Source organism: Triticum urartu, chromosome 7A, assembly GCF_056163025.1.
Source record: "Triticum urartu cultivar PI428250 chromosome 7A, HENAU_Tu73, whole genome shotgun sequence".
NCBI classification, from domain to species: Eukaryota; Viridiplantae; Streptophyta; class Magnoliopsida; order Poales; family Poaceae; genus Triticum; species Triticum urartu.
The window spans coordinates 594,341,286-594,353,967 of NC_141879.1; the positions used below are offsets into that span (position 1 = coordinate 594,341,286).

General features: G+C 49.2%; 1 protein-coding gene across 1 annotated transcript; it reads right to left on the reverse strand.

Moving 5' to 3' along the window:
* Positions 1-9,076: 9,076 nt before the first annotated feature.
* On the reverse strand, positions 9,077-12,361 carry LOC147960594 (uncharacterized). The gene is made up of 3 exons (XM_087536319.1): positions 12,231-12,361; positions 11,965-12,079; positions 9,077-11,889 (listed from the first exon to the last, which is right to left on the reverse strand). The coding sequence occupies exons 1-3, from the start codon at positions 12,309-12,311 to the stop codon at positions 11,687-11,689; spliced, it is 399 nt and encodes a 132-aa protein (XP_087392445.1). The 5' UTR covers positions 12,312-12,361; the 3' UTR covers positions 9,077-11,686.
* Positions 12,362-12,682: the final 321 nt, after the last annotated feature.

Sequence of the window (12,682 nt, forward strand, 5' to 3'; positions counted from 1 at the left end):
GCCACGGTCGACGACCGCCGTCGTCACTCCGCCCGCACCAGAGCCTCCCCGAGCCCGCTAAACCTCCCTACGGCGTCGATGTGAGCACCCCTCGGCTTTCCCCTCTGTTTCCTCGTCGAATTCGTGCCATAGCACCGTTACCCGCGAGCTTCCACTCCGTAGTCCGCGTGCGCTCGCCTGCGTCCATGTCGCACCCCGTCCCGCCCGTTGTCGTTCCTCATTGCCTGCTGCGGCCGTCCACACACGCACTCCCCTGCAGCCACCCACGTCCTCGTGCCGCCACTGCTCTCTTCGTTGCTGCTGCTTGCGCCGTGCCCCGCGCCGAGTCGCGCTTGCATCGTGTACTGCCGCCCCTTGTGCTGCCTGCTACCACTGTCGGCCGCCGCGCCTGCCACTTCCGCTCTCACTGCCCCCTGCTGCTGCTCGTCACCTGCTGCCTCCGGCGACCTCCTGCCATCGCTTCGCCGCATCTCGCCCCACCGAGCCCGCCTCCAGCTACCTTGCCTGTGTCGCTCACCTAGCCGCGCCGAAGGCCGCGCCTGGCCAAGCTTGGGTCACACCAATGGACGCTTCCCGTGTGTGCGTGTGTGGTTCCTCAATGGCTGGCTGGCCATTTCCTACTCGGGCCGGCCCCGCTTAATTTGGGGGTGCTAACTCCCCCATTAGCTTAACCCCCTCCAACTAATTAGGGTAATTAACTTAATTTGTCAACATCAGTTAGACTACTAACTCAATAATAGATGGGCCCCGATGTTAATTAAACAAAATTACCTAACCTACTAGAGTGAGAGACAATGACATGCGGGTCCCACTAGACCCCCCTTTGACTAGTCAAACTGACCAGTTAACTGCTGACTGGGCAGTTGACTGACCCCGCTGTCAGCCACTAGTGCAACACTGGGTGCACTGCACCGGGTGCACCCAGCTTATTTTTCCTTTTACTTAATTCGAGTTTAATTATTAAAATAAATTCTAGAAAATGGTTTAATCTTTGAAAATTCATATAAATTAAACCGTATCTCGAATGAAAATGTTTTCTACATGAAAGTTGCTCAGAAAAATCCAACGAATCCGAATACGCGGTCCGTTCATGTGTCACATGCCCCTAGCATGCTGAACATGGAACATTCCCTCTCTGGTCATCTGTATGACACAAGTCCAGAATCGGGAAATCATTTCCGGTTGAATTCCCCCTTCACCTTTATCGTGTAGCCATACGTTAGGTCACACCTGGCACAGCATATTGCCACGTTATGCTTTGTGATGCTATGTTTGCTTTATATTTACTGCTTCTTCCCCCTCTTCTCTCCGGTAGACCCCGAGACCGATGCTGCCCCTGTGATCGATTGAGTCGACAACGAACCCTCCTTGCCAGAGCAACCAGGTAAGCCCCCCCTTTGATCATCCTGATATCGCCCATTCCATTCTCTCATGCTTGCATTAGATTTTGCTACTGTAATTGATTGCTCCTATTCTGATGCATAGCCTGCTTTTGTATCCGCTGTTGTACCTTACCTGCTTATCGTAAACTGCTTAGTATAGGTTGCTTAGTGATCCATCAGTAACCCCCACCTTGTCCTTGTTGCCCCTGCTTCATCATCAAAGACCTGATCAACGGGATCGAAGACCAGGCCCCGGCACCGCGCATCACTTTCCCCTTAGTTGCTCGACACTACTGGGTTACTATCGAGTGCCGAGGGTGAGACCTCTTTAGCACTTCTGATGTTAACCCTGTAGTGTAGCTATTTGGTCATGGTCATCGAGGGTGATTTCCTCCTTAACCACTTCCGATACGACTCTGTCGTGCAACCCCTCAAGTGTGAACCTCGAGGGTGATTCCTCTTACATTCACCTTGATGATTACATCGAGTGGAATTCACCGGGGGTGATTCCTCGGGTTTTCCCCTTGATGTTTGGACACACGGTTACTATGGTTACTATGACTTTACACTGAACCATGTTACTAAAGACGGGTCGGCCCTGAGGGGTACCCGCGCGAGCTTAATTGCGAGTGATGTGGAGACGGGTTGACCTGGAGGGTGCCGGCGATATAATTACGAGGCGCGGTCGGGCATTCCTAGCCCTTGCCGCAAGTCCTCGAGATGGGGCAACGGGGTCACATCTTTCGTGAGTCTCTGCTTGTTACCGCGCGTTCCTAATCCACTACGATTTGGATATTTGATTTGAGGGGCCTCTGGCCTGATAGCACTAACCATCACGTGGGCATAGTATGGGCGTTTTGCGTCGTATGCATCAACCGAAGCTTAATAGACGTCAGCGACTGAGCGGCGCGCGCCGGGTTGGACTGCGTAAGCACCTGCCTTGTTGAAGGAGGTAGCTAGGTCTGCTCACCGGCCGCCCTCGCAACATGCAGGAGTTCCCGGGGAGATGGCCCATGACCCCTGGGGGCATAGGTTTAGTCCGGCGTGCTGGCCTCTCTATTAAGCCTAGGTCGGGTTGCGGCGTATTGTTTGGCCGAGGCCGGGCATGACCCAGGAAAGTGTGTCCGGCCGGAGTTAATCAAGCGTGGTGGGTAAGTTGGTGCACCCCTGCAAGGAAGAAAACATCTATCGATAGCCTGCCCTACGGTAAAGGACACTTCGAGTTGTATCCCGATCGGTACAACTAGAACTGGATACCTGAGATGAGAAATGGATATGAGAAATGGAGATGAGAACTGGATAGTATGGCTCTGGGATTGCTTTCTCGCAGGGAGTCGAGAAAGGATCTCTCGCCGAGGTTGATAACACTACTACTTTACTTTATGCTACTCTACTCCCTCCTGTTGCTGCAAGATGGTGGTTTCCATAAGATGCTAGTCTTCGATAGGCTAGGCTTTCCCCCTTCTCTTCTGGCATTCTGCAGTTCAGTCCACAGATACAACCCTTTTCTTTGATACCGATGCATATGTAGTGTAGATCCTTGCTTGTGAGTACTTTGGATGAGTACTCATGGTTGCTTTGCTCCCCCTTTTTCCTCCTTTATTCTTTCTGGTTGATGCAACCAGATGTCGGAGCCCAGGAACTAGATGCCACCGTTGATGCCTACTACTACGTGAAGACCGCCAACGACCAGGAGTAGTTAGGAGACTCCCAGGCAGGAGGCCTTGCCTTTTCGATCGTAAATGCTTTGTGCTGGCCTTCTTAAGGCATGCTTGTCTAACTTATGTTTGTACTCAGATATTGTTACTTCCGCTGACTCCTGTGTATTCGAGCCCTCGAGGCCCCTGGCTTGTAATATAAAGCTTGTATTATTTTAATTTGTGTATAGAGTTGTGTTGTGATATCTTCCCGTGAGTCCTTGATCTTGATCGTACACATTTGCGTGTATGATTAGTGTACGATTGAATCAAGGGCATCACAAGTTGGTATCAGAGCTGACTGCATGTAGGTAGCCCCCTTCCAACTCCTTGGCCGAAGTTGAGTCTAGTCACTGAAAAACTTTTACTAACATGGATGTGTGTCTTACGGGCCCACGTCGCCATTGGGTGGTATTAGGATCTTTTACTCCTCGTCTATACTCTGGGACTCTGATCTCTCTTCTATTCGGGTTAAAATGGATTTACTAACGCCGACACTTAGATTCTCGGACCCACTTCCTCCCGGAGAGCCCCGACATTACCGATGATCGCTTATTGCACCAGAAGAATTCTGCAGTTACTCTCCGATGTTTTCCCGAGACCCTTGTGACCTCCACCTTTGAAATTCCCTACCACTGTTATATTCATAGGGATAACGACTTACGCGTGTCGTTCATACAATCATTCCCAATTGCTCTTGATGATTACAAGTTACCCCAATACTATTCGTTGTTCCAAGAATCCTTGTGCTTCTGCTCTGCAGCTTCTTTCGCACTGCAGATAATTCCTCACACTTATCGAGTATCCGCTCATCCCCAATTGATTCATGTATTTCACAAAAGTCTTTGAAATACCATTCGATCTTCTGAAAGTCCTTAGTAGCCTATTTCTCTTGTTCTTCTTTACCTACTTGCATTATGGTTAAGTCCATATGTCCAGCAATATTCCTTAAAATCCTTTGTGATTGTCGTCCTTACCCTATTCATTCAACATGTGTGTGAATGCACGCAATCATCAATTGTTCCTTGTAAATTGTCCTTCCAGCTCAGACGTCATTCTAGACATGAGCTGGTTCTCGGTAAATCAAACCTTGATTGATTGCCCATCTAATCCTATTCAACTTACTCACACTTAATCAGAGCATCTAATTTTGATACACCGATCTGGATATCAAAATTCCTTTGTTACTTAAACTTTGAATTAGTTAGTTGTTTCTATAATCTGATGCCTTTGCAATCTTTCCTTCTTCTGATTGAGTACTGATACTCACATTAGATCCTTTGAGGATCGCCGAATCCTTTGTTGGATTATTATCTGGCTATGTCCTTCATATTCTAAATCTCGTGCGCTCTTCCCTGATACATATTGCCTTCGGTAAATTGTATCCTCTCCTTTTTGTCAACCATGCTCTACCTTCGAGCTTGTGTTATTTTACTCGTGGGGTTTGTGGTATATGTTCCCAAGATTCCCCTATGGTTTGAACCTATGCCTTCCCTAAACTGTGTGAACCCGAAAGTTTTCACGAGTCATACTCTTCTGGTGCTTCGCCAGATAAAATTTCAGCACTACAACTTCTTCGAAAATGAGAAGTCAATGAAAGTTTATGCATTGGAGAAGTGGGAGTCGACCTTCAACTTTGTGTTCATTCCCATGGACACAATGTAGATCGTATCATTAAAGCTTCTCTTCAATTAAATATTCCCTTGGTATAAGTTTATCTTATATTTGGGATCTGGCATTTTGCAATCATGGTTCTGGCCATGTTCTCCTTTTAAATACCATTTCTCGGACAAGTTGAAGTGCTTGTCTTCTGCAGATCATTGCACCTGTCCAACCTTTACTTTGATCTACCGTCGAGTATTACACTCTGGTATCTCAAGAATATCATTGAACTGCATAACTTCTTATGGGTTCTTCATCAACTGTTATTTCTCACCGATTCCAATTTTCCTGGGTTCTGGGTTGTCTTCAACCGAGAACACTGATAAGTGAATCACTTCCGCACTCTGATTCAATAACTCTAAATAATCTTCATTGCTTATGAGTTTATTAATCCTTCAAGTCATTCCTAGCCTGATCGGCTATGTCATTATCGTGCAACTTTTTAACTGTGCTACCTGGTCCTTCTTCCTGGAGCAAAGTTTTCGACGATGAGCTAAGCTTACGTTGATATTCCTCATCATATCATTTTTCCTTGAACAACAAGCTTGATTTCAAGTTTGTGTCGTACCCGTGGTTCGAATAACCTTTCGCTTCATCATTCCTTTGACTTGATGTCATCGCCAATCGATTACATCTTCATGAAATCTCTCGACAAATGTGTCGTGATCATCATCAACATTCTGATGCTCTTTCAGGTTAACAATTGAATTCATGATGAGAAATACCATCCTTGCCCCTCGATAATTTGTGTTATCATCGACAACATTCGTGCCTCCCCCAACATGAATTTGTTCATTTAAATTTTGGAAATACATCCTTTTTGACATGTCAATGGATTTTTGTTGAAACCATCGGCCACCTCCTCATCTTCCCTGATAAAATTGCATGAGGTGTTCAAGTAATTCCTGATGGATCCTTTGTGTTCCCAAGGTCCGGCCTTTACCTGATGACCATGTCAATGCTATCCAAAAGTATGACGGTGTTACTCCAAACATCATTAAGAACATTGGAGGCGCAATGCTAAATGTTTCTTAATCAATTATCCAAACACCATTGTATGGGTAAACATCATGATTCTCCTTTCCCCATTAACTAAATGGATAAGTACTTGATGTCTTGTCATGTATATCATGCTCTGTTTGTTCTTGGGAAGCATATACTCTAATACTTTTGTATAAGCACCTTTTCCTTTCCATTGGTATGGTTAAACTAATAACCACATTTTCCTTTCCATTGTTTTGTTTAACCTTTCTTGTGATCTTGATGATATAAGCAGTAATATTTCCCTGCTTATGTAAACACCTCAGTGTACAAACTGTTAGTAAGACCTTGTTACTATTGTGGAGGACATTCCGGTAACCACCGATGGACGAGAACTTTGCCTATTGGTCTGCCTCGTTCAACGAGCAGGAGAATGGTTCTCTTCGTCCCTCGCCCTTGGTACCGACGATTGTTGCCAACATAACTGGCAGGCTACCCTCTGACATGCCTTGCTATCATGACCGTGCAAAATGAATAGCGCATTTCCTTCTTTTAACCCACATGGTGGGCCTGAGGGAGTCCTGGATTAGGGGGTGTCCGGATAGCCGGACTATACCTTCGGCCGGACTCCTGGACTATGAAGATACAACATTGAAGACTTCGTCCCGTGTCCAGAAGGGACTTTCCTTGGCGTGGAAGGCAAGCTTGGCGATATGGATATGTAGATCTCCTACCATTGTAACCGACTCTGTGTAACCCTAGCCCTCTCCGGTGTCTATATAAACCGGAGGGTTTTAGTCCGTAGGACGAACAACAATCATACCATAGGCTAGCTTCTAGGGTTTAGCCTCCTTGATCTCGTGGTAGATCTACTCTTGTACTACCCATATCATCAATATTAATCAAGCAGGAGTAGGGTTTTACCTCCATCGAGAGGGCCTGAACCTGGGTAAAAACATCGTGTACCTTGTCTCCTGTTACCATTCGCCTAGACGCACAGTTCGGGACCCCCTACCCGAGATCCGCTGGTTTTGACACCAACATTGGTGCTTTCATTGAGAGTTCCTCTGTGTCATCACTTTTAGGCCCGATGGCTCCTCCGATCATCAATGACGATGCGATCCAGGGTGAGACTTTTTCTCCCTGGACAGATCTTCGTATTTGGCGGCTTTGCACTGCGGGCCAATTCGCTTGGCCATCTGGAGCAGATCGAAAACTACGCCCCTGGCCATCAGGTCAGATTTGGAAGTTTGAGCTACACGGCCGACCTCCGCGGAGACTTGATCTTCGACGGATTCGAGCCGCAGCCGAGCGCGCCGCACTGTCACGATGGGCATGATCTAGCTCTGCCGCCGAACAGTGCCCTGGAGGCCGCACCCGCATCAGCCCCGACCCTTAATTCGGAGCCAACTGCACCAATCGAGGATGGGTGGTTGGACACCGCCTCGGGGCTGCAATCTCTACGGCGATCGAGCCGAACACCAGCCCTATTCTCTGCGAAGCCCGTGACTCCAAGGAGCCGGACTCCTCTCTAGACTCCGAGCCATCCGCGCCCCTACCGATCGAACCTGATTGGGCGCCGATCATGGAGTTCACCGCCGCAGACATCTTTCAGCACTCGCCCTTCGGCGATATTCTGAATTCACTAAAGTCTCTCTCTTTATCAGGAGAGCCCTGGCCAAACTATGGTCAACAAGGTTGGGATGCGGATGATGAAGAAATTCAAAGCCCACCCACCACCCACTTCGTAGCCACTATCGATAATTTAAACGACGTGCTCGACTTCGACTCTGAAGACATCGACGGTATGGACGATGATGTAGGAGATGAACATGAACCAACGCCTATAAGGCACTAGACAGCCACCTCATCTCATGATGTATACATGGTGGACACACCCAAAGGAAGCGACGACGAGGAACACAGGGATGCAACGAGGGATCGTTCACTCGAAAAGCAATCAAAGCGGTGACGTAAGTGCCGCTCCAAGCCCCGCCTCGACAGAGACAGCAGCCATACAGACCCAGCCATAGAGAAGGACGAGCCGGCGGACGACGAACATGCCTTCGAGCAACCGTCCGAACAGGGCAACTTGGATAAACAAACCAAACACCCCGTCCCTAGCGAAAACAACAGTCCGGACGACCTTACGCCGGATAGGCTCATGGAGCAGAAGAACCTCCACAAAAGGCTCGTCGCCACTGCGCGTAGCCTGAAAAAGCATAAGCGGAAGCTCAAAACTGCGGAAGATGCACTCTGAATCAGATGGAGCAAAGTACGCAACACCGCAGACAAATATGGCGGCAGTCGCCGCACAAAAAGCTATCCAAAGCGAAAGCTACTGCCTGAATTTGACGAGGAGGCCTTAGAGCCCCCGCAGTCAAAAAATAGGAAAGCCACCCGGTCGGATAGACGACCGCATGGCCAGCATGGAGCGGCACCGCACACAAGCTGGCACGCGATCCACCAAAGGATCCGCATCAAAAAGATGGCCCAGACAGATCTATCTACGGGCCAAGAAAGCAATCTCTGGTAAGCAATGCAACACAACAAATATCCGAACATCACGGCACACCCAAATACAGGGGTGCCGCACACCCCCTATGTTTCACCGATGAGGTGCTGGACCATGAATTTCCAGCGGGATTCAAGCCCGTAAACATAGAGGCGTACGACGGAACAACAGACCCTGGGGTCTGGATCGAGGATTAGATCCTCCACATACACATGGCCAGAGGAGATGACCTCCACACCATAAAATACTTACCTCTCAAGCTTAAAGGGCCAGCCCGGCATTGGCTCAAAAGCCTTCCCGAAAACACCATTGGAAGTTGGGAAGAGCTTGAGGATGCTTTCCGGGCAAATTTTCAAGGGACCTATGTCCGCCCTCCGGATGCAGACGATCTCAGTCACATAACTCAACAGCCCGGAGTCAGCCCGGAAATTCTGGAACAGATTTCTTACTAAAAAGAATCAGATAGTCGACTGTCCGGACGCCGAAGCCCTAGCAGCTTTTAAGCATAACGTTCGAGACGAATGGCTCGCCAGACACCTCGGCCAAGAAAAGCCAAGAACAATGGCCGCATTAACAAGCCTCATGACCCGCTTTTGCGCAGGAGAGGACAGCTGGTTGGCAAGATGTAGCACCAGCGACCCAAGTACATCTGAAGTTAGGGATGGAAACGGAAAACCCCGACGCAGCAAGGACCAGCGCCGGAATAAGGGAAACAGCCCAAAGAGCACGGCGGTCAACGCCGGATTCAAAAGCTCGCGGCAGAATCAGAGAAAGCCGCCCCTCAAGGATAACAGGGACGAGCTATCCAACTTAAACAAAATCTTGGACAAGATATGTCAAATACACAATACTCCCGGGAAGCCTGCGAACCATACCCACAGAGATTGTTGGGTTTTCAAGCAATCCGGCAAACTCAACGCCGAACACAAGGGGCTCGACACACCAAGTGAGGACGACAATGAACCCCACAAGCAGAGCACCAGGAAACAAAAGGATTTCCCACAAGAAGTCAAAACAGTAAACTTACTTCATGTGACGAACAGAATGGTGCCAAAGAGATACGCGCCATACGGCCTATCCCAAAGGAGTCTCGCCAATGGTTGTTAAAACCGATCACCTTCGACCATCAGGATTACTCTAGAAGTATCCGGAACGCAGGCTGGACTGCCTTGGTATTAGATCCAATAATCGGCGGACTCCACTTTACAAATGTCCTGATGGACGGCGGCAGTGGTCTAAACCTATTATACCAGGACACAATCCGCAACATGGGGATAGACCCAACAAAAATTTGCCATAGCAAAACCTCCTTTCAAGGGGTAACGCCAGGCCCGGATGCCCGTTGCATGGGTTCTCTCCGGCTAGAAGTTATGTTCGGCTCCCCCGATAACTTCCGTCGCGAACAGCTAACTTTCCACATCGCCCCATTCTCAAGTAGCTATCAAGCACTGCTGGGACGCGAAGCTTTCGCCCGCTTTAACGCAATACCGCATTATGCATCTCTTACGCTTAAGATGCCCGGTCCACGAGGCATCATCTCATTAAAGGGAAAACATTGAGTGTTCCTCCCGCGCGGAAGACAGTGCGGCTGCCTTGACAGCCCCACAATAAATGGCTTCACCAGCCAAAGCACCTAAATAGGTCGTCAAGACCACGGACACGGCTAGACGAGTCCGGCATAAACATACAATTGATAAAGGCTTAATAGCCGTATATCCCTGTACTAGGGGCTCCGCGCATATAAAACAAGAGATAATAAAGCTCAATTTTACCCATTTCGATTTATACTTTGTTTATTTAGTATAACTCATGTTCGGCACGATCTTTCTTCAACTAAGTTCCTCTCTTTTACAGATGAACACCGTGCTACGCCCGTCCAGGATACGGCACAACGAAGACACAGGCACAGACGTGCAGCAGGGACCCGTTCCAAGGATTCTTTTCAGATTAAGACCCTGCGTAAACCTTTTTTACTGTCTCTTGTTGATACACATCCCCTGGTTTCTTGGTATAACCAAGGAGGAGGCTGGCGTTTTGGCATGTGGCCACGTCAGAGTTTTGCGCGTACCTGGACACTAGGGGCTTATTACTAAGGGCGTTATCCCGCCCGCCCTCATAAAGACCGAATACCTTAGGGAGTGTTCGGCGTCGCGAGTTTGGCCTTATATGTATCAGCTCCGAATCATGTCTTTGGTCAAATGTTGGGTTTGCCCGGCTCCTGTGTTTTGCTACCTTACGTTCCGCTCTATCGGCTAAGGCGGCACCAGGAGAACTACTGTGATTGTGCCCCGGTTCGGCCAGGCGAGCACCTCAGTAGAGAAAGCCGAAAACTGACTGTCATGATATAGCGTGAGACTGGTCAACCACTCGATGACTTACCGGAATCTTTAGGATTCCTCCGCATTAATGAAGGGCCGCTTCCCGGCCAGGCACATACGCGCCCCGAGTTCGGGCGAGCGCAGGCGCCACCAGGGGCTATATAAGTAGCCTCACTGTCAAACTCCTATGGCTAAGTGAAAGTGATAAAGCATCATAGTCCGATTGCCTAGTTCGCTGCGCTATCACCTCCTTTGTAGGACCAAGACGTTGGATCAAGTGTGAAAACGCGCCTTCTGCGAACACCCCCGCATTATGTGCGTGGGGGCTGAAGCCGACGACTGCCATCTTTCAGATTATATATACATATATGTTAAATGGCCGCACAGGAGGTATTATAATACTTACAGGCACAAGTATAAAAATCTTCTACAATTTATCAAAATATTGTTTTACAATAATATATGCTATTCGAATATAGTATCCTTCGAGCACTGCGTCTCTATTAAACGAGCGCCTTGCAGAACTTCCTGAAAATAGTGCTCGGCAGGTACTCGGCTTCCATCCGAGTCTGGGGATGCAACAGCGGTGGCCTCCATTTCCGCCCAGTATGTCTTGACACGGGCAAGAGCCATCCGCGCACCCTCTATGCACGCTGACCTCTTCATCGCATTGATATGCGGCGCCGCACCAAGGAACTGCTGCACCAAGTTGAAATAAGTTTTTGGCTCTGGCCTCTCTGGCCACAAATGACTCATGACATACTTCATGGCGCGTCCGGACAACCTATTTAGCTTGGCCCATTTGGCCAAATGATCGGCTAATGGCAGTGGACGCTCTGGATTGTGGAACTGCGACCAAAGAAGCTTTTCCACTTCGCGATCTTCTTGATCTCGGAAGTGTTCGGCCGCATCTGCGGCACTCGCTGCCAAATCTAGATAGGTGTCCGCCGTACTCCACATCCGGTCTAACGGAGCATGTTTAGGATCACAGAACTTCCTCCGCAGCATAAAGGGCTTTCCAGCCGCGATCTCTCCGGCCTGACGCAGCTCCTCCTTCATAGCTCTCATCGCAGAGCGAGCATCCTTGGCATCGGCAACAGCCTTCTCCAGGTCCGTCTGTTCCGCCTGATCTTATTTTTCAAGAAGCTTGCAACGGTCAGCAGCGCTCTTCAGCTTCACAGCCATCTCGGCCATTTCCTTCTTGCTTCGGCAGTGAGCAGCCTGTTCGGCTTTCAGCTCTTCAATTGCCTTTCCGGCAGCCGCATCACTTTTCCTGGCTTGCTCCTTGGCTCGGGCAAGTTCTGCCCAAAGATTCTCCATGGCAGCAGCACCATCTGCATCAAGCACACACATTGTAAGATACTGGCATAAAGCTCCTCTTACCAGGTGCCGCCGGAGTAATTACATACCTTGTGCCTCGTCAAGCCGCTTGTTGACAAGCACGATGTTGGCATCTGCCATGTCAAGTTGCCGCTTTAGCTCGGCAAATTCATTAGTCCAGCTGGCCACCCGACACTTCGCCACCTACGTATGAAGGCGGCATATTAGACCTGGGATTATGATCCTCTGCGCGCCCTCACTTTTGACAACGCACAGAGTCTCAGGGGCTACTATCTACATAGGGCACATCTTATTTATGCGCAACTGTCCAAAAAGGGTACATTATTTCACGTACCTCAAAACCTGTCAGTAAACTCCTGACGGCCTCGTGCAGTCCGCTCTCCACGGATGAAATCCTCTCAATCACCGTACCCATCAATGCACGGTGCTCCTCTGAGATAGATGCTCGCCCTAGAAGATCCTTCAGCTCCTCCAACCACGCACCAGACGGTGCCGGACTCGTCCGATGGCCCTTTTCGAAGGCCGGACGCGGAGGGCTTTGGGGGCCATATGACTACCTTCCGGCCCTGCCGGATTCGGAGAAACCCTCCGCGACGATACCTCAGGGTCGCCCGCCTCGCAAGGCGGTACGGCAGGGGGAGGCGTTCCGCTCTCCATCATCTCTAGAAGAAGATCCCTCGAAGACGAGCTCTGCTGAGAAGGGCTAAGGTCCGAGCTACAAGGTAAATTTTCGATTACTCTTATCAGATATAACGCAAGGATTTCTCTCATTTCTTAAAAAGAAAA

Excerpts from the sequence above, each read along its gene's own strand:
- LOC147960594 (XM_087536319.1), bottom strand. The coding sequence starts at position 12,311 with ATGGGTACGGTGATTGAGAGGATTTCATCCGTGGAGAGCGGACTGCAC. Across the intron at positions 12,080-12,230 it reads GTTTACTGACAGGTTTTGAG|GTGGCGAAGTGTCGGGTGGC; the intron begins GTACGTGAAATA and ends CTTCATACGTAG. Across the intron at positions 11,890-11,964 it reads GCGGCTTGACGAGGCACAAG|ATGGTGCTGCTGCCATGGAG; the intron begins GTATGTAATTAC and ends TGCTTGATGCAG.